Genomic DNA, 27,502 nt, shown 5'->3' with positions numbered 1-27,502 from the left:
ATTAAATACTTAAAAAAATACTGATTTAAAATTTAAATGGAGAAAATATTTTCTCCTTTTTTTTTCACCATCTCATCTAAATTATTGATATTCCAAAACTTTTGAATTCAATTAATACTTAGTATTTACAGTTTTCAAATAGGTGTTTGTAATGTTTAAAAGTATAAATATTTTATTTTATGTTTGATAAATATAAAAAAATATATATTTATATTCGTAATTTTTAAAAGTTAAAGATGATATAAAAATATTTAAAGATATATCTTTTAAAATTAATTGATATTTTTCAAAATTAAAAAATTTAACATGATATCAAATATTAATAAATATCAAAATTTATCATCATATTTAAGTCTATTATAATTTTTTAAATTTTAAAATTATTTTGCCAAGTATAATTAATGTTTATGTTTAGTAAAAGTTACTTCTATACGTTACAAATTTACAGTTATTTTTTCAAAATTCAATTTTGATAAGTTTATTACAAAATCGATCCTAATTTGGTTAATGCTGACTAATATCACAGCATTATTATAAAGAGTGATCCAATGAAACAAGTAGAATAAATGGATAAAAATGCAAAAAAAAATATATCAATTATAATAAAATTAATTATCAAAATTAATTATTAGTATAAAATATATATTAAATATAAAATATTATGATAATGAGGCATGATGGAACGGGTATTATGAACACTCACTATTCCATTTTCCTCTAATTATTCACGGATATCTTAATTTTTGTCCCAAATCTGCAGGTATATATACTTGTCTCATACCCATCTCATCCTACCTAGCCCTGTATCAGAATCCAATTAATTTATATATATATTTTTTTAAATTTATACCATAAAACTAAACAAATTGAACTGAATTAATCAATAAAATTTTAAACATGATTAAGTACTTCAGTAACATAATTAAACACTAAGATAAATCATAAATTATTTACCACTACACATAATAAATATAACAATAATAGAAAAAATTGAGCCACATGCTGCACGAGTTATTATTATATAATATATTAAATTATTACTAAAACTAGTAACTAGTTTGTCGTATATATACGTTGAGAAACTTTATAAACTAAGCATTTTCATAATCTGATTTCATCAATAGCCATGGAGATTCACTCTTCTACTTCAGCGCTCAAAATACTCCTCTTCCTATGCATTTCTTCTTCCACCATTTTGCTACAAGCTCAAGCTGAGACTATCAAATACTGCGGTAAAAATTAATTATTAATTTATTTGCTACCATTTTTTATTATTTTATGAGTTCTATGATTTTTGGCTTATTATTCTTCAACATTCTCTGCATTCATCCTGCTTCATGTTATGTTATTTAGAGCTTCTTCTGTGTGATTATATATCCATTATGGATAAGCTTAGAGAGATTCATTCAGCAGCAGGTCATATTCAATTAATTAAATTTCATGCCTTAAGTTCTGGCGTTATAGTGTTCCCAGCATGAAAAATTATACCCAATTGTCTATAGGAAAATGGAATATAATGCTGAATTTTAAAATAAAGATTCAAAACATAAAGCATGTCTGCTAAATTGCTAATCATTAAATTAAAGTTATTTAACTCTTTGTGGAATATAGTTAATAAAAAATTTGTCACTTATAAAAATGTGATGAGTTCAACTTTCACTATATTGATATATGATGATTATTTTAATCAATGATTTATAAGTATCTTTATAAATGTTAAAAAACTCTCACTATACGTCCTTACTTTAGCAACTTAAGTAACATTTTTTATGAAATGTTCGTATTTTCATACACAGTACAGATTAGTGACTAATTTTTTGTATACACATAATATAATTGTATAACTTTTGACTTGCATATTGATTTTATCCTTGCATATTTATTTAATTTGAACTGTATGATATTGATATGCAGAGAAGAGTGCAAACTATGTTGTGAAGGTGAGTGATGTGAAGATATTACCAGATCCTGTGGTCAGAGGAGAGCCTTTCACCTTCAAGATCTCTGCTTATACACGTATATATATAACACTTTTTTTTTCCCTTAAACTTCATAATTTAATTCCATCAATAATTAATGATATATAATGTGTTGAACCTGTATATGTTTTGATGCAGCTGAAACAATTCCAAGTGGGGACTTAGTGTATGAAATTACATATGCTGGAGCAGAAGGAGCACCTGCTATATTTCACCATGATCTATGTGAGGAAGCACCTTGTCCTCTTCCTGCTGGCGATTTCACCCTCATTCACACTGAATTGTTGCCTTCCTATACTCCACTGGTTAGTTTTTCCGTTACAATAAACCGAATATATAATACGAAAACGTTACGTGTACATTAAAATCAGTCACCAAAGTCAAGCCACCAATATAAAATATATGCTGGAATACAAATATATAATAGAGGAATGCTAGGGTCAGCAACTTTGGTATTTTGTAACCATAATTTGGCCATCAATAGTGTTTTTAATGGTGTGAGATTATATCCAATGGTGAGAAATCACTCACTTTTTTTTTAATGGTTAAATGCTGGCTAAAAAATACAAAAGTTGTTGGTCCCTAAACTTAATAACTAATTCTGGTATTCAAAGAATTTATTTTGTTTGTTGTGATTTTTTTTTAAAGTTCATAAACCAGAGGATCTGATTTTTACTCCATAAAAATAGAAGGATTCGATTTCTACATTTTAAATCAAATAGTGCCACATTTAAGATTCACACTTTTACAATCCATAATCATAAAAACCATCATTCTCACCCCAATATAAAAAATAATTTGCCACTAATTTCTTGTTAACTTCTTCTTATGCATTATTTTAACTTGTGCTATTTTTGCAGGGAACCTATAATGTGAAGCTGACATTCAACGACTATAAGGACAACCAATTAACCTGCATTAAATTTCCCTTCAAAATCGGTTCTGAATCATCAGTGTCTTCAATCTAGTTTTCCAAACTCAAAATCTGATCTTATTAGGAACTACTTCATCTTCGTTGTTAAGTGTTTGATGTGAATTAGAATAGTAATCAATGAAATGTTTTATGAGACGTAAATTGCCTAAAGAGAATAATTAGTGTGACTGTCACATATATTTGAATAAAATTATCGGATTTTTTTTAAATAAATAAAATAAATATATTAATTATCGAAATATATATTTATTAGCGTTTTTATCAAAAAAGATCACATTACTTCTCTCGTTTACAATATAAACGAAATAAGTAAATACGTATCTCGTTTACACTGGGTTAGTATGAAAGATGAAAAGCATTATGACAGAGTTGATCAAGTCATATCTCATAGGCTGGAAACACGAACAAACTGTGAGGCGAAGCTATCCATTTATCTTGATAAGTCTAGCTCAAATTGGAAGGTTAGAAAGGTTTAGCTTGATCATAATCAAGAGTTGACGCTGAGGGGAATGGTCCATATGATTTCAAATTCCATGGGATCTTATATATGGATCATATATTTAAATTATATTTAATATTTACAGATAGTGAAACTCAATTTGAAATAATAAATTTGACCGAAACTAATTTTAACAATTAATAGTTTGTTTGGCTAAATAACAATTTTAGATTCTAATAAATTTTGAGACAATTTTTAAACACTTATAAAAAATTAGAAAAATACTAAAGAGAATAATATGCTTTGACATGGAACGAGTTAATGACATAAAGCCAAATAAATAAATTAAAAAAGTGATAATTGAATAGAAATTAACATAAAAATAAGAACAATTAGAATATTATTAACAGAACAAATTAAAACATCAGTGTCACAAACATGAATAAGTTAAAATTTGACTGAAGTTAGAAACCAAGCGTACGGATTTCACACTTTCATCACACTAAGATGAATTAAAAAGAAAGTAATTGGCTTGAGTTTGTTTGATAAACAGGTGAGTTCTAGCCTGGGGCTGGCAGAATGAGCCTCCCCATGAGGCTGGTACCATCTGACACGGTTTTTAGGTTGTTTTGGTTTTTGTTTTATTTTTTTATTAAAAATAATATTTATACAAATATCCTAAACAATTTTTTTTATATAAAGTACCCCCTTTTTGTTTTACAAATATTAGTGGACCGAATGGACCTCATAGAAACTAGCCCAATATGTTTTTACTGAATAAATAATAGAGTCATAGTTTGTCCAAAAAAATAATAGAGTCATAGTAAATTTATTATTTTAAGTAAATGAAAACATCAGTCCAAAAAAAATTTCCATTTTCAAAAATATTAAAATTTCAGAAATTGAAAGTGCTACCCAACTATTACATGTTCAAAATAGTTTCAGCACATAAATATAATCACACTCCTACAACAATTTTACTGAAAACAAATCCAACTATTACATTGTTACCGACTAATCTTCTACAATAAATTTTTTTGATTTAAATTTTTTTAATTTTATTTTTTCAAATAATAATTTTATAAATATTAATAACTTAATTATATTAGCATTTAACTATTTTATCAGTTGTTGTACTTTTATTCAATTTTTAATACAATTCGTAGTCATTGGATTTTAATTATGTGAAATAAGAATTTGTAATTACATTTTTAATAGTAATTAAAAGTACTCAAAACTATATTACCTGCTATTAGCATTAGTATTATTATTGCTGTTATTTAACACTGTAGCTTGGCACTTTCTCTTCATGAGAAGAAGAAGGGACATCAAAAAAGGCCACCAAAATAATGGTCTGCATTAAGGGGAGTTATAAAATTCCAAGGCCTGCATTAAAAAAAAAAAACAAACAAATAGTTTAGTCCATAAAGCCCAAAAACTGATATATACAAATATTTTGAAATTGGCATCTCAACCTTTATTATTTATACAATGCACCATGTGTTGGGGGAGAATAATAATTTCTATACAACACCGGAATTGTCTTTGTTCGGTTACAAAGTCATAGAGTAATACACATACCTTTACACGTGTAGCACCCTGACAGTGGACAACAATCCATTCCGTACCAGCCTCATGGAGAGGCTCATTCTGCCAGCCCCAGACTAGAACTCACCTGATAAACATTAGTAAAGAAAATTGTCAAAGAATAATATAGTACTTAGCAAAAGAGTTGAATCCAGCACGTTGATGCCTACGTGGCCTCCTTCCACTTTCTGCTTCTTCCTTTGATAACAGTTTCAGAGCTTTGTACTAAAATTTTTGGTGCACCGCTTTATTATTCGTTCTTTCCCTTTTGATATATTGTTTCTTTTCCTCTCTTCAGTTGACCACTTTTCTGTCAAAGCCTTCCATGCAATTTCAAAGCTCTCACTGAATCTCCTTGCAACTCTATGAATCTGATCCCTTTGAGGGTACATGAATCCATAAGAGAACAAAAGCCTCATATCGTTTGCAAACTCATCAGGCCCTGAATACATGAATTTGTGCAGCTTTGACTCTATTTCCTCAAATCCTATTGGCTTCAACAACACACTCTCACAGTTGTTACCAAGAATCCCTAACTTCTTGGGATCCAGAGTCTTATTGAAAGCCCAGCCATCTCTTCCAACCATGAAGCGCTTCAAGATCACCCAACACTGCATCTTTTGATAACGATCCATTCTCTGCTCGTTCAGAACAACCTCCATCTCCTCTTCCTTCTTCGTGTTCTTCGAGTCAGGCACCATAGAACCGGTTCTTGGGATTCTTGAACATGCACTGTGGTGTTCTTCCTCTTCCTTCTTCGTGTTCTTCGAGTCGAGCACCTTAGAACCGGTTCTTGGGATTCTTGAACATGCATTGTGGTGTTCTTGCACAGAAGATTTTGTGGAAACAGAAACTTCAGAAGTTGCTAACTTTCTTCTCTTTCTGTCTCCGCAAGAATCAGCACCATCATCGTCCTTCTTCTGTTTGCACTGTGCATCAGTTGACAAGGTTCTAGAACCTTCAGAATTGCTCTTTCCCACTACATTACACGAGTATTCAGTAGTGCTGAAATGCTGATCTTTCTTCCTCTTCTGGCCGCATGAATCAGAAGCCATAAATTCTGGTCCCCGCTTTTCAGTATCAGCATCATGCTTTAGTTTGCACTCTTCAGATGACACTGTTCTTGAACGCGGCAAACGAAGCTTAATTATGAGTCTCTTTCTTGGAGCAACCTCTGTCTCTGCCATTGAAAAGCTTGGTTGTTGATGTTTCGAGTGAATTAAGGGTTTCAAAACTCGATCTTTGGTAGAATTAATTACGGAAAGAAGAAACAAACAAATTCGTGGGGGTACAATCACTACTACAATGTGGTATAATATAGGACTAAAAGGGTTTGCTTTATCGTTACTGGTTTACTTACAAAACAAGGCAAAATAACATAGGAGACATTATATACATTCTTTTGGACTTTGGTAGTTCTCTTTTAATATGGTTTGTTTGAGTCAACTTCTACTTTTTTAAATTATCTGTTTTTAAAATAATTATCTTTTTTTTAAAGAATTATCTTTTTTTTAAAGATTTTATGAAAAAATAAAAATAATTTTAAAGTCATATGGACCATTCCATGGAATTTGAAATCATATGGTCCATATATTTGAATAATTTTAAGCTCACCAAACAAGCCCAAATTCAAGAAAATTTAAATAATATTAATTTTGTTTGAAACTCTCGACCTCAAGTTAATTTGATCATGCTATTGTTACCGTAACTCTGAGCCTCCATTGACTATATAATTATTTCACTTAATTATCTGATTTGAAAGTAAAATGTTAGAAAAATATTTCATTGTCTTAACAGTGTCCAACCAAAGAAGAAGACATTGGCATTTGGCGAAACTGCTAAAGGAACTGTCTACACTAGTAAATGTGAGTATAAAAAATATGCCTGAAATACATAAAACTCAGCAATTTATGCTTGTGAATATTTTTGGCTCCACACAAATGAAACGTTTTGATTTCCTATATATAATGGATTTGGATTCTCTAAAGTTTGAATTTTATTTTTGAGAGTAAAATGTGATCTCTCAACATTAATTTCATAGGTAGGACCAAGAATAAATACAAAAGAAAAACTATTTAATAGTAGAAAATCATACTTTACCCTCTAAAGTGAAATTCAAACTTTAGAGGATCCAAATTCATATTGTTATAACCGAAGAGAAAGAGAAAAAAAAAGAAGAGGGACTTATAGTGAGTCACATGACTCACCCCCCTCCCTAACCCCACTTATTTCTTTCAACCGAAACCCTTATCTCTTTTTCCAATTTCATTTCTTCTTCTTCTTCTTGAAATCATAAACTTCATTAAATCCACTTCTTTCATTTTACTTCCTTCTCCTTCTCTTCTCTTCTTTATTTTATTCATTCAAATTTCTTTTATCACAATCCTAAACCATGGAGCTTCAACCTATTTAGTAAAGAAAGTATTCAACTTTTGAGTTCTGGTTATTATTGAGGCTTCAAAGTAACTCTTTGACTCAATAATTAGCTATATCTCAAATTTTTAGCATCCCTATATTTGTGGGTATAACAAAATCCGAATTAGGGTTAGAAATTTTGGGGCTTTTGTCAAGGTGAGTAAGATTATGTTAATTGACAATATTAATAGCTCACAAATATCATTATTGTCATATTTCTAGAGTTGTAGAATCATTAGACATCATTTGGTAGCTCGTTGACGCGCTCAGAGTTGTTTCCGGTTCTTTGGAATCAAGTTGTGAGTGGATATTATGTCTATAATTGTTTTTAAATATATTATTATCAATATTTATGTTGAATCATTATTTTGTAGTTTGAAAATATTTGATTATTGTGATTTTTGAATTTTTGAAAATAAACATTGATTTGTAAAACTAATAATGTTATAAAAATATACACGAAACGATATTTATATATTTTGTAAAGTAAATATGTTTTCTTATTTGACTTAATTGAATTTTAAATAAAAATTTTAGTATGCAATCTTATATATATTGGATTTGCTATGGAATTTAGTAGTATGTTATATGTATTAGAGATTTTTATAAGTGATTTAGTTTGGATTGATTTGGGAGACTCTGACTAGAAAACCGTAGTTAACGGCGGTTATAACGTTAACCTAGATACATCTGGCTCAGACCTCAGCTAGCAGGGGCGTTGCTAGCCTAACGTGTAGGCCACACGTTGGATCTGTTATACCGTACAGGCACACTAGAGGAAAGGCCTACCCTTAGAGGTGGAACCGCCCTAGGTGTGTAATATTTGATTTGATTTGACTTCTGGAATGAGAACTCCCATTTCAGTTCATCCGCTTAACTACTTATTTATTTGTTTGCATAATAAATTAATATGAATTTCTCATCTCTGAAAAGAAATATAATTTTCAAGGTAAACTTTGTATTGTCTCGTGTGGGTTATAGATGTAATGTTTGCTCACTGAGTTGCAAAACTCACCCTATTATATTCCCGTGTTTTTCAGATACAGGAGTCATTCCAGGTTCCATTCCACCTGCCCCTCAGTAGATCTTAGTCATTTCGGTGAGCCCTTTTTCTTTCCAAGGACTAAGTTATTATGTAATGGAACCTTTACTCAAAATTTAGATTATGTCAATGCTCCATATGTCACAGGCAGGATCCTCGTGTGGGTTATGTTATTTTGGAATCTTGAACTGTTTAGATAGTAGTTATAAGTTGGTTATATAAGACTTATGGACTTAACTATATACTCTAGTTATCAACTTGATATATATACATATATGAAATGTGTATTTTGGATATATGTGGTTGTGGATATAGTTGGAATATGCTGTTGTTGTTGTCTGTGGAAATGGATGTTTATTATTGATACAGGGAGTTAATATTTATGTTGGTAAAGTCCTAGAAACAGAGGAGATTCTGTCTGTTTTTCTAAAATTTGGTCGTTTGGCTTGTTGAGGGACTTGTCCCTTGAGCACCAGTCACGGCTAGGTTCGGGCCATGACAAAGTGGTATCAGAGGTTTTCCTGTGAAATATGGAGCAAGTGTTCTTTAGTAAGATCACAATTGTGCAAATGGAAGCCGGCCCATTTTCACAAAGTGTGATGTTACTAGAGGCCTATAAGAAGTTGTCATCAATCCTTTGTTCTTATAATTCTTTCTGTCTGTCCTATTGTCTTTGAACTCCATATACATATGTCATTGGTGATCCAATCACTTTACTTACTCAATAGGTGGAAGATGCCACCTAAGAAAAGACGTGGTGGAGCTGTTGGTGCTCCTGATACTGCTGAATCCAATAGGGCAGTTTCTCCGCCACTTGGAGCGCTTCGACAAAGGCCAAAGAGCCAAAGGATAGCTGATAGGCACGAAGGAGAGATACCCCGCGAGAGAGTTCAAGAGAACCCCGCAGTAAGAGAGGCTCAACCGAACTTAGCAGCTGAATTGAGGGGAATGAATCAAACTCTTAATGCGGTGTTACAGGTTCTAACAACTCCAAATAGGGGCGGAGCAGAAATTCCTAATATGCCAAATCCTCAGCCACATAGGGTTCATCAATTGTTTGGGGATCAAGAGCCGCCAATTGAGAAGTATTTGAAGTTGAATTCGTCCACTTTCAATGGAGATTCATTGGATGAAGATCCACAACAATATCTAGAGAATGCAAAGAAAGCTATTCGAGCTCTCAAGTGCACCAAGGAATGGGATGTTGAGTTAGTATCCTACAACTTGCGTGGTTCAGCAAGGTATTGGTATGAGTCTCTTCTTGAGAGCAAAGAAGCAACTGGACTTCCTCCTCCCTCTTGGGAAGAGTTCACTAAAGAGTTTCTTGCTCGATTTTATCCAGCTAACAAGCAAGCAGAAGATGCAATTGCCTTTGAAAGATTAAGGCAAGAGAATATGACAGTAATTAATTATGCTAAGGAGTTTACTAGACTTTCTAAGAGTGCTCCATACTTGGTAAATTCAGAAGAGATGAAAGTACGTCGGTTCGTTCGTGGGTTGGCAGAACCTATGTTCACTACTCTTATGCCTGAAGTTGGACGCATGTCTTTTAAGGGTGTCCTAAACTCTGCTTATGGAATTGAAGCTGGGATAGCAGAGAGAAATGCTTTTAAGGATGTTGGTAAGAATCCTAAGATGAAGGGACAATTTTCTGGTGGAGCTAGTTCAGGAGGATTTCAGTCTCATCATGGTCAGACTAATCAGCAAGGTTATTCAGGATATCGAGCTCGTCCTCAAACATCTTTTGGTGGGGTTGCTTCTTCTGGATCTGCTCCTATGAGTGTTTCGAATCCCAGACCTTTTGTTAAGAGCACCTCTCAATCTAGTGCACAGGGTTCAAATCAGACAAGACCAGCTCAGCCTTACTGCCATCAGTGTGGGAGTTACCATTCTGGTATATGTTTCAAGGAAACTGGAGCATGTTTTGGTTGTGGTCAATATGGTCATCTTAGAAGAGATTGTACAAATGCTAGAGGAGGCTTTGCTCCAGGCATTGCACGTCCTACAATACCAATGCCATCATCTTCAGCTATGTCTATTGGAAATTCTTCTGGTCCTAATGGCAGAGGAGCAGGTGGCAGGGGTCAGACTTATAATAGAGAAGGGAGCCAAAGAGGAAGAGGTCAGACACGTGTGTACGCTTTAACACGTCAAGATGCTCAAGCTTCTAATGCTGTGGTGGCAGGTACTTTACAAGTTTGTTCTTTAGATGCTCAAGTGTTATTTGATACGGGTTCTCATTATTCATATGTATCTCCACATCTTGAATCTCTTTTTGATAAACCACATGAACTGTTATCCCACCCATTTCATGTTGGCACTCCACTTGGAGTATCCACGGTGGTTCGAGTCGTGTTTCGGTCTTGTGTTGTTAGAATTAATTCGGTTGAAACCTTAGCTGATTTGATCCTTTTAGAACCAATGGACGATATTGATGTCATCTTGGGCAAGGATTGGTTAGCAGCTTGTCATGCTGATGTGGGCTGTTACTCCAAAATTGTGAAGTTTGACATACCGGGTATCTCACCTTTTGTTTTTAAGGGTGATGACTGTCCCACTTTAGCTAGCATCATCTCATCTATGAGTGCTATGCAATTGATGGATAAGGGAAACCAAGGATTTCTGGCAGTTGTTAGAGATGTTGATACCGAAGTGCCTAGTCTATATCAGGTTCCTATTGTTAGAGAATTTCCTGACGTGTTCCCTGATGAGCTACCGGGGATGCCGCCTGACCGTGAAGTTGAGTTTTCCATAGAATTGGCTCTGGGAGTCCAACCTGTATCCATTCCTCCCTATCGTATGGCTCCAACTGAGTTACGAGAATTAAAAGTTCAATTGGAAGACATGCTAGAGAAAGGATTCATTCGTCCTAGCACTTCTTCGTGGGGAGCTCCTGTTCTATTCGTAAAGAAGAAGGATGGAATGATGCGACTATGTGTGGATTATCGTCAGCTCAATAAGATAACTGTTCGCAACAAGTATCCATTACCAAGGATTGATGATTTGTTTGATCAACTTCAAGGAGCTACCTATTTCGCAAAAATCGACTTGCGTTCAGGGCACCATCAATTGAAGATAAAAGAGGAAGACATTCCAAAAACTGCTTTTCGTACTCGCTATGGCCACTATGAGTTCTTAGTAATGTCCTTTGGTCTGACAAATGCGCCTGCAGCTTTCATGGATCTGATGAATCGAGCTTTCAAACCTTTCTTAGATTGTTTTGTTATCGTCTTCATTGATGACATCTTGGTGTATTCGAAAAGTGCTGCGGAGCTTGAGTATCATTTGAGGATTGTGTTACAAACCTTAAGGGATCACAAGCTTTATGCTAAGTTTTCTAAATGTGAATTTTGACTTGATCAAGTGACATTCTTGGGGCATGTGGTATCAAAAGATGGAATCATGGTGGATCCAAAGAAGGTTGAAGCCGTTCAGAAGTGGCCAAGGCCTACTACAGTGACAGAAATTCGTAGCTTTCTAGGGTTTGCCGGTTACTATCGGCGATTCATCAAGGACTTCTCGAGAATTTCGGCACCATTAACCAAGTTAACTCAGAAGAATGTGAAGTTTCAATGGTCAGAAGCTTGTGAGGAAAGTTTTCAGACACTTAAGGCTTGTCTAACCTCAGCACTAGTTCTTGTTTTACCTTCTGGGTCCGGGGGATTCTCAGTATTTTGCGATGCATCTCGGATAGGACTCGATTGTGTATTAATGCAGCATGGCCGCGTTATTGCCTATGCCTCACGACAACTCAAGAAGCATGAGCAGAATTATCCAACTTATGACTTGGAAATGGCAGCGGTTGTCTTTGCTTTAAAGATTTGGAGACACTACCTTTATGGTGATACCTGTGAGATCTATACGGATCACAAGAGTTTGAAGTATATATTTTAACAGAAGGATTTAAATTTGAGGCAACGGAGATGGATGGAGTTGCTAAAAGATTACGATTGTACTATTTTGTATCATCCTGGAAAGGCAAATGTTGTAGCAGATGCCCTCAGTAGAAAATCTATGGGTAGCTTGGCCCATATCACTCTTGGAAGGAGACCATTGTTGAAGAAGTCCATCAATTGGAGGCCGATGGAATTCAATTTGACCTTGGAGAATCAGGAGTTTTCTTAGCACATATTCGAGCCCAATCTTCCCTAATAGAATAGATCAAGGTTGCACAAAGTAATGATCCGAAACTAAGAAAGCTTATGGAAGATGTTCGCAATGGGAGGAACTCAGACTTTTCTCTTGATCAAGATGTATTGCGTTGTGGTCAACGCTTATGTGTTCCAGATAACCCCGACTTGAAGAAAGCTATTTTGGAGGAGGCTCACAATTCTAAGTACACAGTTCATCCGGGTTAAGATGTATCAAGATTTGAAAAATTATTTTGGTAGGAAGGCATGAAGAAAGACATAGGAGTTTTTGTTTCTCATTGCCTAACTTGCCAACAGGTTAAAGCTGAACATCAAAGACCTGCTGGGTTATTGCAACATATTGAGATACCTGAATGGAAGTGGGAAAGGATTACGATGGATTTTGTAACAGGTTTACCTCGTAGTTTTAAGGGTTTTGATTCAATTTGGGTAATTGTGGATAGAATGACGAAGTCAGCTCACTTTCTTCCGGTGAAAACAACTTTTAGTGCAGCTCGATATGCTCAACTTTATGTTGATGAGATAGTTAAGCTACATGGAATTCCAGTGTCCATTATTTCAGACCGCGGGCCCCAGTTTACCTCTCATTTTTGGAAATCTTTTCAAAAAGCGTTAGGAACTCGTCTGGATCTTAGCACAGCTTTCCACCCTCAAACCGATGGACAATCAGAGAGGACGATCCAAATATTGGAAGACATGTTAAGGTGTTGCGTTCTAGATTTTGGTGGAAATTGGGACAGCTATCTACCTTTGATCGAGTTCTCTTATAATAATAGTTATCAAGCCAACATTCAAATGGCACCTTTTGAGGCTCTTCATGGGAGAAGATGCAGGTCACCTGTTGGGTGGTTTGAGGTTGGTGAGGTTAAGCTTTTGGGGCCAAATTTGGTACAAGATGCAGTTGAGAAATTTTGCATAATAAGAGAACGTTTATTAGCATCTCAGAGTAGGCAGAAGGCTTATGTTGATAACAGAAGGCGTAACTTAGAGTTTTCAGTGGGTGATCAGGTATTTCTTAGAGTGTCGCCTATGAAGGGAGTGATGAGGTTTGGCAAAAGAGGCAAGCTTAGTCCTCGATACATTGGTTCATTTGAGATTTTGGATAGAATAGGTGCAGTTGCTTATCGCTTGGCATTACCGCCTAAGTTATCTATGATTCATCCAGTCTTTCATGTATCAATGTTGCGCAAATATCTTCCTGACCCATCTCATGTGCTCGCACCACAAACCATAGAGATAAAGGAGGATTTATCATTTGAAGAGGAACCAACGGCTATAGTCGATCGCCAAGTAAAGAAACTACGTTCTAAAGAGATAGCATCTGTGAAAGTTGTTTAGAAGAATCATTCAGTAGAAGAAGCAACTTGGGAAGTAGAGGATGCCATGCGCAACAAATATCCGTATTTGTTTGAGTCTGAAGGTAACTATCACACTTATCACCATATATGAATTCGAAATTCGGGGACCAAATTTCTTAAGGGGGGAGAGAATGTTATAACCGAAGAGAGAGAGAGAAAAAAAAAGAAGAAGAGGGACTTAGTGAGTCACATGACTCTCCCCCCTCCCCAACCCCACTTATTTCTTTCACCCGAAACCCTTATCCCTTTTTTCAATTTCATTTCTTCTTCTTCTTCTTCTCCCTTTCCATCTTCTCATCCCTTCTTCTTGAAATCATAAACTATCATTAAATCTACTTCTTTCATTTTACTTCCTTCTCCTTCTCTTCTCTTCTTTATTTTATTCATTCAAATTTCTTTTATCATAACCCTAAACCATGGAGCTTCAACCTATTTAGTGAAGAAAGTATTCAACTTTTGAGTTCCGGTTATTATTGAGGCTTCAAGGTAACTCTTTGACTCAAGAATTAGCTATATCTCAAATTTTTAGCATCCCTATACTTGTGGGTATAGCAAAATCCGAATTAGGGTTAGAAAATTTGGGGCTTTTGTCAAGGTGAGTAAGATTATGTTAATTGACAATATTAGTAGCTCATAAATATCATTATTGTCATATTTCTAGAGTTGTAGAATTATTGGACATCATTTGGTAGCTCGTTGACGCGCTCAGAGTTGCTTCCGGTTCTTTGGAATCAAGTTGTGAGTGGATATTATGACTATAGTTGTTTTTAAATATATTATTATCAATATTTATGTTGAATCATTATTTTGTAGTTTGAAAATATTTGATTATTGTGATTTTTGAATTTTTGAAAATAAATATTAATTTGTGAAACTTATAATGTTATAAAAATACACACGAGACGATATTTATATATTTTGTAAAGTAAATATGTTTTCTTATTTGACTTTATTGAATTTTAAATAAAAATTTTAGTATGCAATCTTATATATATTGGATTTGCTATGGAATTTAGTAGTATGTTATATGTATTAGAGATTTTTATAAGTGATTTGGTTTGGATTGGTTTGGGAGACTCTGATTAGAAAACCGTAGTTAACGGCGGTTATGACGTTAACCTAGATGCATCTGGCTCAGACCTCAGCTAGCAGGGGCGTTGCTAGCCTAACGTGTAGGCCATACGTTGGATCTGTTATACCGTACGGACACACTAGAGGAAAGGCCTACCCTTAGAGGTGGAGCCGCCCTAGGTGTATAATATTTGATTTGATTTGACTTCTGGAATGAGAACTCCCATTTCAGTTCATCCGCTTAACTACTTATTTATTTGTTTGCATAATAAATTAATATGAATTTCTCATCTCTGAAAAGAAATATAATTTTCAAGGTAAACTATGTATTGTCTCATGTGGGTTATAGATGTAATGTTTGCTCACTAAGTTGCAAAACTCACTCTATTATATTCCCATGTTTTTCAGATACAGGAGTCATTCCAGGTTCCATTCCACCTGCCCCTTAGTAGATCTTAGTCATTTCGGTGAGCCCTTTTTCTTTCCAAGGGCTAAGTGATTATGTAATGAAACATTTGCTCAAAATTTAGATTATGTCGATGCTCCATATGTCACAGGCAGGATCCTCGTGTGGGTTATGTTATTTTGGAATCTTGAACTGTTTAGATAGTAATTATAAGTTGGTTATATAAGACTTATGGATTTAACTATATACTCTAGTTATCAACTTGATATATATACATATATGAAATGCGTATTTTGGATATATGTGGTTGTGGATATAGTTGGAATATGCTGTTGTTGTTGTCTGTGGAAATGGATGTTTATTATTGATACATGGAGTTAATATTTATGTTGGTAAAGTCCTAGAAACAGAGGAGATTCTGTCCATTTTTCTAAAATTTTGTCGTTTCGCTTGCTGAGGGACTTGTCCCTTGAGCGCCAGTCATGGCCAGGTTCGGGCCATGACACATATATAATATAACATCCCACATGCTAAGCAGAATGAACCCCTTCCCACTCAATTGAGGAAATGCCAGCAGCATCTTCTAAGCTCTCTATAAAGGGATCAAACTGCATTTCTCGAATCCCGGCAAAATGCGGTCTACCGGCAATGGTAGAAACAAATATGGAGACATTTAACCTGACCTTCCTTCTTTCCTACCACCTATTCTAAAAGAAGGCTTTTGCTTCTCATTTGAGTTCCCAACAGATCCCCCTTCGTTCCTTTGCACAGTTCGTATTGAACACCCATTGATCTAATGGGATGACTGTTGGAGGCAAAAACAGAAGATAAAGATACTTCAGTGTCTCCGCAAGGAAGAAGCTTTGCATCATGTTGTCTTTCACGCCGCTATTCACCTGAGAAGTGACATCTATAGAATATGAGTAGCTGCCATGGATATATGCATTATGAAACACTAATATGCAAATGCAAAACACTTGATCAAACATGAACTTGAGGTGTGCTTACATCCTTCAGTCCAACATAGCCCGACTCTATGCGCGAGTTCTTCTCAAAAGCTTTAAAATTATTAATATTATTCTTTTGTTCTTTTTCATTGCACTAATTCGTGGCTGCTGTCCGTGTATTGGATCCGTGACCCATTTCGTGGGCGGCTCCCCTGAATTGGTATGCAAACCCATCTCTTAGGTGATTTACATAACATGGGACTATGTATTCTTGAAATTATTTTTAGGCATCCGTAATTAGGGAATTAAAGTTTTTTTCTTATTTACTTTAATAAAAAAAGCCTGGAGATGTATAATATTCCAAGGTTTTTTTTTTTGAAACATTTTAGATTTGCTCTCTAATTTTATCAAAATACCCATTCTATCTTTATCCCTTTTATCAAATCCAAACCCCAATCTCAAAATAAAATTCACACCCTCCCTCTTACACACATAGACACATTTCAGAGAAAGAGCGAGAAGGAATGGAAGCAAAGAAAAGAGAAAGGGGAAAGTGAGGGAACGGAGAAGAGAAGAGAGGAAGGGGAGGCTGCCTGCCGTCACTGTCGTCGCCTTGGAGCATGCCGGCGTCGCGCCTCACCACCGTGGAGCCGCTGTCCCACGAGTTGCCGCCGGCGTTGACGAAGAGGGGAGAGAGTGAGACGTTGAGGCAGAGAGCTACTGCTGCGGAAAATGCGATGGAGGAGAGGACGCCGCTAGCTCTGTTGCGCCAGGTTGCTACCTAGCACGCCGTCGGAGACCGCCGTTCCCTCACCACTGTCGCCGTTGATGAAGTTGTTGTCGCCGCCGTGAGCCGTGAACAGAGGGGGGAGAAGGAGGCGAGTTCGTGAGGGAGAAGAAGCAGCGCTGCCACCTTGCCGCCATACCTCCTTGCTGCCATCGAGCTGTCCGCTGCCATTGTTGCCATTCTGGTTGGCTCTTTTCCCTTGAATCTGTTTCACTTCGGTATCCTGCCATTCTGATTTTATTGAACATCTGCTTTACCTTGGATTTTCCAGTACTATTTCTTGTTGTCTTCCATTCAATTTAAATCCAATATTTTCTCTAGGTGCTATATGATCATTGACGTTGCAATAAGAAATGGATGCTGCTGTTGTTGCAGCCGCAACTTTCTGCTGCCACGGTCTAAATCCTGGGTCTTTTCATTTCATTCTACATCGATCTTTCTCACCCGTTAATTTCGCACTTCGGGTTCGGTCTCTTTGGTCCGATCCCTTAAGACCACGTTGTGAGTATGCTTTACATTTATAATTATTTGGCTTTACATCTATAATTATTTTGATATATGCCGTATGACTATACTTACAAGTTATTAACCAAGGACTTGAATTTGATTTTAATAATGGATTTATTAGAACTAATTATTTATTTTTGTGAAATTTAAATTTTTAATCTGCATATGAGATTGTATATATTTTTGATGAAGTTTTGCATTATTTTAAACTTTTTTTTATCTTACTTGAATATATGTTTTTGAGACCATATATATTTTTTGATGAAGTTTGTATTATTTTTGAATATTCGATTTTATTTGAATATGTGTTTTTGGAACATTGAAATATTGTTAATACTCACTTATATACTCTAAATTTTTAAAGTATATTCGACATTCATATGATTGAAAGGAATTTTTTATGAGAAGGTATTATTTGATTTGATTCGATACCTTATATATTTGAAAAGTCAAATAATTGGTTGTATTTGAAATTATATATTTTGAATTGGTTTGAGAGGCTTGTATTAGAAAACCGTAGTTAACGGCTGTTATAACGTTAACTTAAATGCATCTAACTCAGACTCCAGCTAACAGAGGTGTTGCTAGCCTAACGTGTAGGCCACACGTTAAATCTGGCAATCTGTTATTCTGTTAGGACACACGAGAGGAAAAGACTACCCTTAGAGGTGGAGCCACCCAAGTGTGGACTTCTGATTTGATTTCCATATGAGAACTCCCTTATTGATTCACTTATTATTATTATTAACTACTATTTTCTAATAAAAATTACTTTGATAATAATGTTCTCATGTGGATTATAGATGTATTGTCTAGTAATTGAGTTGTAAAACTCATCCCTTTTTCTAAAAATATTTTTCAGAAACGAATGCTTGACTATGTGAGACATTCTAATTAAGAGTCACGATCCGCAATGAGTATCTAGTTTTATCGAATTTCTAGATGTATATGCTCTATATGTCACAGATAGGATCTAATCATTCTTAATTATTTTAATTTTTTTTGTTAAATATGTATAACTATTTATTTTAGAACTTGTAAAATATTTGTAATTTTTTTATTCAACTTATATTTGAGTTTGTTAGACTTGCAAGAGGATTATTTTCCTAAGTGCCGGTTATGACTCATTTTAGGCCGTAACAAATGCAAATGAGACCATTGTATAATTGGAAGGAAAAGCCACGGCCGATTCAATGTCTATGGCATGGTACAACTTGACTGAAGATGGAATTTTAACAAACTTGTTTTGAGCCTATGGAGGGAGCAAAGTCGACTATTAGGTAGCGTTTGTTTTCGGAGACAGGACACAGAGACATGGACACCGAAAGTTTAAAACGTGTTTGGAGGTAGAGACATGGATACGGAACACATTGTCTCTGGGACACTATTTTATATTTTTGTGTTCACTCTTTTACGAAGGACAATGATGGACACGAGATTTAAAAAGATGGACACGGATTTTTTAATCAAAATTTTTTCTCTTTCTATCCTTAGATATTTTTTATTATTCTACTATTATCTCTTCTTATTTTTCCTAATTTTAGCTTTTTCTCTACATCGGAGTTCTTCTTTCTCTGCGTTCTTTTGTTAGATACTCTCTTTTTTTTTTAGAATTTTTTATTTGACTGGAAAATTAATTTATTCTTTTTTATTGTTCATTCTCTTCTTTATGGCATGCTGTATTAATGGAGATTTAATTCACTTTTCTATTTTATGTTACTTTATTTATTCTTAATTTTGTTACTTTAATACCATTTTTATCTTATTGGTTCATAGACCAATTTTTCTTGTAATTTTTTGTACTCCTACGTACTCTTATTTTTTATTAAATGAATTTGTACGATGTAAAAAATTTGGAATTACATGGCTATTTCAGTCATTTTGCATATTATTTAGTTTTGTTCATGTCTATCCAAACATAATACAGGACATTACATCAGTGTCTTGTCCATTATATCCAAACACAAAACACAACAAATAATTTTTAGTGTCTCCGTTCTATTGTCTCTGTCTTAAAGTCATGTTCTGTCCTGTCTCCAAAAACAAACGCAGCCTTAAGGCATGTAAAAAGTTTGTTTACAGAGACAGGACTCTGAGACAGAGACACAGAGATACAAAATTGTGTTTGGCAAAGAAGACATAGACAGAGACAATGTGTCTAGAGACACTGAATTAGTGTATTTTGTGTCCATCCTGACAGGAAGGACACAGAGACACTAACAAGAAACATAACTTATTTTTTATTTTTTCTTTCATTATTCTTGTTAATTTTTCATAATTATAATTTTTATTATTATATTTTTCTTCTCAAATTTTTTGAATAAAAACAAAATGAGAATAAATTTGATTTTCATAATTTGCTCTAGTTTATCACCAAACAGAATATAAGAATACAAAATTTTGTGTCTCTGTCCATCAGTGTCTTGTCCTATTTTTTCTCTCAGTATCTTATCCTATCATGTTCTCGAAAACAAACACGGCCTTAGTAATTTAGAGATGTCTTAGCGTTCAACTTGACATATAAAAAGAACAAATACAAAAGATTCTTGTAATATTTTTTGGTACCAACAATCACAAGTAATATTTTTTGGTACCAACAATCACAAATAGACGACATTTACTTATTTTAACATTTACTTATCTTTAATTATTTTAAATATTTTAATAAATTTTTATACATCAAATAACAATATATTCTACACTCTTAATCAAACCCTAAACCTTATCCTAAAATATAAATCCCAAAACTCTACAACACTTAACCACTCTAAACCCTTAATCTAATCCTAAGTTATAAACCCTTAATCCTAAACTTTTAAAACTAAATCTTAAATCATAAACTAACTACCCTAAACTGGAAAAAACATTCATAAATGATGAACCCTAAACCAACACCACTTCGTTATATTTGTCTCATTTGCATGACCAAACCATTATCATCTTTACCGTATGTTCATGTTGGCATTCTATTTATATTCTTCGTATGCTTCTCACAAAATCATTTTCCAAAGCATCCGCATAAATGCTCTTGACTAGTATTTCAAAACAAATTTATTTATAATTAATCACTAAACAATGAACCACCTAGCTTCTTTATCTTTATTGCATAAAATATTTGTTTAAAGTATTTTCTTAATACTAATTATTAATTTCAAAATTTTCATTACATTACAAAGACTTCTTTAAATCAGTTACCTTCTCTAAATCAGTTACAAGACCCCTTTTTTTTTTGTCAGTAAATTGAACAACCCCCAATTCTAAATACACAACACATCCACACATTTCTCATACATTTATCACATTTTTTCCCTTAAATACATCCTCTAGAATTTGAACTCTAGACCTTAGTAGTGGGAAGAGGGTAAAATGCCACCTGAGCTAAGGCTCTTCGGCAAGACCCTTTCTTTCAAAACCATCACAACGGGTTTTTTGAATTGGGCTGTATAAAACGAAAATACTACATCCAAAATTTGCATTTCCACAATCATAAGCCCACCTATGACACCAGTAATCATTAATTTAATGACATTTTAATTATCACATAAACACTACAGTCCTTGTTTCCTGCAAGAACAAACCCAACGCAAGCACGGCCCCATTGCTCAACATCTTCTGGGCCCTATGTGCACATCCTCCTGCTTGACAAGTGGTTTTTACTAGGGTGTTCGCAATACAGTTTGGTTCGATTTTTGAGAGAAATCCAATCCTATCGTCTAATTAAACTACGGTTTGGTTTAGTTCGATTTTTTCAATCAATTCAAAAAAATACTACCATACTATTTCACAAAGACATAACATTGAAATCGACAAACACAAATAAAGTGATTTAATTGGTGACTAATTTTTTATATTCATATGACATGATGTATTAAAAACTATAGCAGATATCATTGTTGGAACAAGAGCACAACGTCTAGTAATCAATGACTTTAACCATTTCTTTATATTTATCCTTAAAAACCCTTCAGTTATGAATTGTCCTATGAATTGTCCTACATATGTTCCTGTAATTGTGCTACTTTGTCCTGCTGCTAAGAATATATATAATTAGAAACAAAAGTAATAAATCATACTAAATCAGTTCAAAAGTAATTTTGTATTTTTCCAAAATAACTAATAATAATAAACCAGAAGCAGTTTCATATCAAGTTTTCGAATATTATCAGATAACAACAAACAGAATAGCAATTTCAGTATGAATAACAAACAGAAGTAGTTTCAGTATGAACAACACAGAAATAGTTTCAGCAATTCAACAAAACAGCAATTGAAAAATGAACAACAAATAGAACAGCAATTTTAGTCAAATTACATAGCTGACTCGGTGGCTTGGGCTCCATTATCGGCTTGGGCTCCATTATCTGACTTGAATCGGTGGCTGGGTGGGAAGTGTTGTGTTGTGGGTGGCCAGAAACGCTGGGTGGTGGCGTGGTGTTGTGCGACTTGCGATGCGAGGGTGGTGCTGGGCTGCTGGGCGCTGGCTGTGGCTGGCTGTGTGTTAGGCTTCTCTGTCCGCGAGGAGGTCCTGGGAACAGTGGCAAGGAAAGATTTAGTGGCACCGGGAGGATTTCGTTTTGGGGGTGGGGCGTGGAGTTTGTTTGGAGGTTAGGTCACGTATTCACGTTCATTTGGGGTATGGGAATGGGAGGAGGCTTGGTTGTTTTAGGATTTTTTAACCTTATCGGTTCGATTCGGTTGGGGTTTTCACTGTCAGAATCGAAAACCGAATCAAACAGCAATAAAAACAACAAAATGCATTTTTTTCTATTTTTTTGATTTTCGGTTTATTCAGTTTTCGATTTTTTGGTTCGGTTGGTCGTTTAACTCGGTCTAGATCGATTTTGAACACCCCTAGTTTCTATACATGTAGAAAAATTTGCCAATCTATACAGTAGGAAAAACCAATTGTTGAAAAATGAAGTAAATAATATTCATAGGATTTAAAACATGGTAACTTTTGAGGCAATCAAATCAACAGTGATACACATGAATGTCTCTCAACTCCTAAAGAATTCACGCTGTCAACATCAGAAACTAAATGCCCAAGTCCCAAGGCTTCTCTATTCACACTAAACGCACATGCCATGTTCCTCAAAACTACTATTTACCACCAAGTATATTCTGGAGATAGTGTAATCTGTATATGGAGCTAAAGAGTGAACCCATGTCCAAGGCAACTTCGAGAATCATGAAATTCAACGGCAGAACTCTGAAGCATCCACATCAGTGAAAACATGTCTGTTTACTATCCTCTATTTGGATGTCCTTCAGGAGATTCTAACATATATGAAATCAGATGGCAATTTCGAACAACTATAGTTAACAATCAGATTCTTGTGGCCAATTATGAGACACTAGATAATTAATAAAGTTGAACGTATAAGATCGTGGGAAATTAAAATCATATAGGGAGGTGAAAGGTGTCATCATGTGAATCAGACATTCATTAAACGAAAACACAGCGCCTTCCTTCAGGTGTTCACTCTTTCAAACAATGAATAAACAGAATTTTCATCATTCAAAGCAAAATCCTTTGGTTAACAATAGAAAACAGAAATGTTACCCGTGGACAAAAATGTTGGCACAAAATTGAACTACAGTGTGATGTTTAAGACTCCTCTTGTATTTTTTGCTTCTTAGACCTTTTTATTTTCTGGGCAGAGTCCAAGGGTGATATTTTCCCATCAATAGTATCTTGCTTGACTGTTGTTAGTTCTCCCTCACTTTCCCTCTTCTTTGCAATCCTGTGCAGTTTTTGAAGATAAGTAAAGCACAAATATATATATACCTTCAACGGTATACAAATAAGTTAGAAATACAAACTTGTTAGGATGGGAAATTAATTCAGAGTGCTTCTCCAACCAATGAATGCTGCCTGTGTGATCTGGCATCAAGGAGCCATAAATATGAAGTATTTCCTCATCAAAGCTGAAAAGTTTAATAACCAACATTAATGTGATGAGAAACTTAGCTCATAACCATTATAATGTAAACTTATCCTCATTCATTTTAGAACTTCATCAAGCCAATAAAAGAAGTGCCTAGCATGTAAAATGGGATAGAATTAGATGCCAAGCATTTATTTGGTGTAAAGCTCATAAGCTTCATAAAAGACTTTAGCTCTAAGACATGTTGAGAGATTGGAAAGCTAGGATCTAGATAAATCTTTTGTTGTGTTTTGCTTTTGTATAGGAGAACTCTTATCCCCAATTTGTATTATCTTTCTCGTAATCTTGTCTTAATGAAATTCATTTTTTATCAAAAGTAGATAAAATAAAAGAAGTGTCCAAGTCACTTAATACCCTAAATTTATCTACTAGAAAGGAAAGGATAGAGTTTGTTAATCTCATACTACCAATGAAGTGCAGAAAAAAGCAAATGCTGCATAACTATGCAAGCTATTTATTTATATTCAGATACAGGGATGCAGCTAAACAGTTAAAAGAGTTTGGCAAGTTAATACTCATACAAAAATATTTAGAAACTGTGTTTCATCAGTGCATCTATTTGGGTATGCAACAAAATAAGAAAATCATCGTACAAGATGGCTACTATAGTTTTTACCTAACAAATATATTTCACCAATTGGAATCTGGAGCATGAATATAAGATTTTACTAAAACCCAAACATACTAGCATAGTGTTCAAACGAATTCTTCTGGACTCTAGATTGAATACATATAGTCACATTCGAAATATATTAACAGCATGTTACCTCTTGACTGAAAACCGTATCATAGTTCCAACTTTGATAACATGTCTCTTGTGAGATTTGCTTGCATACACATCTTGCTCATGTTTCTACAAGAAACGACACAGTAAATACATCAACCACATCAGTTCTAGTAACTACGAACACGATCAGATTTAATGGACAGCAACCACTAAACATTCTTGGCAGATACTTACAGTTTTGTACACGAAGTCTTCCCTAATGTCTTTCACGGTTATAATCGCAGAAGAAAATCCAAGCACAACAACATGAATAGACTCTTGTGAAAGCTTAACAACCTTCCCCTCTGAAAGCAACAGTTATCAAATGAACCCTATAAATTATTAGTGGTTAGAAAATTAAAACTGCTCCTATCACATGTTGTCATATAATCCTGAACCCTATAAATTTAACAAAATTTCTGGCTATGAAGAATTTTCCTTGCGAAAACAAGAACCAAATTGCAAACAAGTTCATTCATCGATTTCATCATTCATAAAACAAAACCTAAAAGGAGGAGTTGAGTTAACCTAAAAGCATATCAGGCTTTGGAGAAAAAAGCAACAAATCCACGCTGAGCGGAACACCGAAATAAGGAATAACACCAGAAAGAATCTTGGCCGCCTTGTTATCAAGCGAATTGATATCGTAAGCTAGGACAACACCATCCAAGGCTTCGCTGAACGTGAAGAGCAAAGAGCTGAGCTCACGAAGAATGGCTTCGGAAGCGTCTCTACTCTTGGAAGGGTGAAGGTAGACAGTTAAATTAGCGTTTGAGACCTTCAAACCCTCCATTGGGAGAACGGTCAATCAGTTACTTAGTTGAAGCAATTGGTGTCTAGTCGAGGCGGCTTGAGGTGAGAAGCCGCGGACGAGGACAACGGGGCGACGCAGAACGGAAAAACAGATACACAGGCAGAGATGCAGACGAACTGGTGGGGAGAGGCAAGATAGCGTGACGGTTAAGAGACGAGGGCGAGGGCGAGGACGAGTTCCGGGCAAAGGAGGCGGCAGGCTGACAGTTTAGAGAGAGTAAGAGCGGCTGCAGAAGAGATGGAGTGACTGACTGAGCGAGGGGAGGGAAGGGAAGGGTATATGGGTTTTAGCTCGACATACATGTACCTAGGTTATTTTTGTAATTTCAATATTACATTGTATATGTTTGGGTAATGCTAGGATGAAGAGTAAAGTTTTGGTTGAGAGTAAATATTATATTTTTTTAATATAGAAAAGGATCTACCAATAAATTGTCATTATATAGTTTTTTTAAAATTTAGTAAAAATCTTTATTTTTTATCTAATTTTATTGTATAAAAAAATTATTGTATATGTTAATTAAATATTATGATAATACTCTAGTAGATATCTCTTCTCTTATATCTGTTAATGTTAGAATTGAAAATAAATCCAAACAAAACTACTTATTTAATTTTATTCGAATCAAAACGGATCAAAATTCGCATTAATTTGGATTCGATCAAATCTATTTCTTAAAACTAAATCAATCTCATCCAAATTGCAAAATGTATATGATATTATCATTTAATTATTAAATTTAAATTTTACATATAATATATATAATTTGTTACATATTTTCATCCCATTCATATATTATTATTATTTAGTAAGTATTATGTCAACATAAAATGAGATTCACTTATTTGTTTGTTTTACTAACTTAAAGTTATTTTTATTTTTAATAATAAAATTATAAAATTTTATTTTTTAAAAATTGAATAAACCAAATCAATCCAAATCACAATAAATTAAATCAAATTAAATTGGATTTAAAAATAAAATAAAATCAACCAAACCCAAACTATAATAAATTATAAGTTGGATGGATTGATTTTTCTCCAAAACCTATTTAAACTGCACAATAAATACCCCTGGGTACTTGACTAGTAGATAAATAGTAGGTAATTTGTAGGGTTTTTTATTTATATTAAAAAATAATATTTATCGATTTAAATAAATGTGTAAATATTTATCAAAATACATTTTGAGTCACATCTCGAATACAGTGGGAGAAACTACAAAACAAACATATCTCAAATGCATCCGTAATATGAACAAGACTAGATATCAAATATAGTGCAACCGAGATATATCTTTAATTTGTGTTACCCCACTGCATTCGAGATATGCACATTTTTTATGACTTGGGACAGTGCATGACAATTTTTAGTATATAAACGTTACAATATTTTCTATAAAAAACATATATTCACATGGATAAACAAGTCGAGTTATACATTTGGATGCACTAAAAAAGGGTTATACATGTGATGGAGGTCTATAAACATAAGTAATAAGCAAAATACATATAGCAATAATGGTAACTAATGCCGTCCAGCGGCAGGATCCAAGTGGTGTCCAGTCCCACATCCACGAGGACGGGGGACACCCTGGGAAGACGGTATGGACGAGGACGAACAACTGGTTGGCTGGAAGTGGGTGGTGGACGTTGGTATGGTAGCGGAGGAAGAGCTGATACAGTCATGGGAGGAGGAGTAGGAGGTGGTCTCCAGACAGAACCAGATGGTGGAGGCGGTGGTGGCAGGGATGGAGAACGATAGTAGGGTGACGGAGCAGAACCTGACTGGTGCGATGGTGGAGGAGCTATCCCATGCTGGATGGAAACACTGCTCGACGTCCCAAGTATGTCGGTGTCGTCTCTCCTGTGGCGATAACGACTGGCCAAGGCATCCATCGCATCACTCGGTGCCTCGATGATCTCGAACATATCATCGATGGTTATCATATCATCGGATCCAATGTCGAACTGGGGCTGCTCCCAAGCGCTGTCATCAGTCGGGTGGTGACCAAGGACTGAGGTACCTGGCATAAGCCTCGTAGCAACGTCATCCTCATGGGCAGCAAAAAATGCGTTAGATGGCTGCTCTGCATGTGCATTGGGAATGACATCCTCGTGTACTTCCTCCTATCGGGTGTACTCAGCCTCCTCGTCTGACAACTGCTGCTTTCCATCCTGAGGAACCCCTCCGTCCCTACTGGCACGCGAACCACGTGCCTGTCGCGCTGGTCTTTGGACATCATCACAAAGTCGCCTCCTCGCCCGTCGCCTCTGATCTATGACCAGGGGCTGCAGGGAGGATATTAGCCGGTGGGGCTGCTGCTCTGGGATCGGCCAGAATGTCATCGCC

General features: G+C 34.9%; 3 protein-coding genes across 6 annotated transcripts; 1 reads left to right on the top strand and 2 right to left on the bottom strand.

Moving 5' to 3' along the window:
• The first annotated feature begins 1,063 nt into the window (after nt 1–1,063).
• Nucleotides 1,064–3,113, top strand: LOC130941719 (uncharacterized). Its single transcript, XM_057870295.1, has 4 exons — nt 1,064–1,232; nt 1,915–2,016; nt 2,118–2,284; nt 2,840–3,113. Exons 1-4 carry the CDS (start codon nt 1,127–1,129, stop codon nt 2,945–2,947), a joined length of 483 nt encoding a protein of 160 aa, XP_057726278.1. The 5' UTR covers nt 1,064–1,126; the 3' UTR covers nt 2,948–3,113.
• Nucleotides 3,114–4,711: 1,598 nt separating this feature from the next.
• On the bottom strand, nt 4,712–6,126 carry LOC130939330 (uncharacterized). Its single transcript, XM_057867440.1, has 3 exons — nt 5,286–6,126; nt 4,934–5,016; nt 4,712–4,738 (listed from the first exon to the last, which is right to left on the bottom strand). The coding sequence occupies exons 1-3, from the start codon at nt 6,124–6,126 to the stop codon at nt 4,712–4,714; spliced, it is 951 nt and encodes a 316-aa protein (XP_057723423.1).
• Nucleotides 6,127–21,787: 15,661 nt separating this feature from the next.
• LOC130940726 (DNA-directed RNA polymerase I subunit rpa43-like) lies at nt 21,788–25,396 on the bottom strand. Of its 4 annotated transcripts, none has more exons than XM_057868953.1 (6): nt 24,866–25,396; nt 24,533–24,642; nt 24,339–24,424; nt 23,447–23,551; nt 23,187–23,367; nt 21,788–22,148 (listed from the first exon to the last, which is right to left on the bottom strand). In XM_057868953.1, the coding sequence occupies exons 1-5, from the start codon at nt 25,128–25,130 to the stop codon at nt 23,232–23,234; spliced, it is 702 nt and encodes a 233-aa protein (XP_057724936.1). In that variant the 5' UTR covers nt 25,131–25,396; the 3' UTR covers nt 21,788–22,148; nt 23,187–23,231. The 4 variants fall into 4 exon arrangements, with proteins under 4 accessions (XP_057724936.1, XP_057724934.1, XP_057724935.1 ...); XM_057868952.1 differs by lacking the exon at nt 21,788–22,148 and adding an exon at nt 22,389–22,900; XM_057868954.1 differs by lacking the exon at nt 21,788–22,148 and adding an exon at nt 22,389–22,832.
• Between the last annotated feature and the right edge of the window lie 2,106 nt (nt 25,397–27,502).

The sequence above is a fragment of the Arachis stenosperma genome, chromosome 7 (assembly GCF_014773155.1).
Source record: "Arachis stenosperma cultivar V10309 chromosome 7, arast.V10309.gnm1.PFL2, whole genome shotgun sequence".
In the NCBI taxonomy this organism is placed as follows: Eukaryota; Viridiplantae; Streptophyta; class Magnoliopsida; order Fabales; family Fabaceae; genus Arachis; species Arachis stenosperma.
This window is presented reverse-complemented; position numbering and strand designations above follow the sequence as displayed.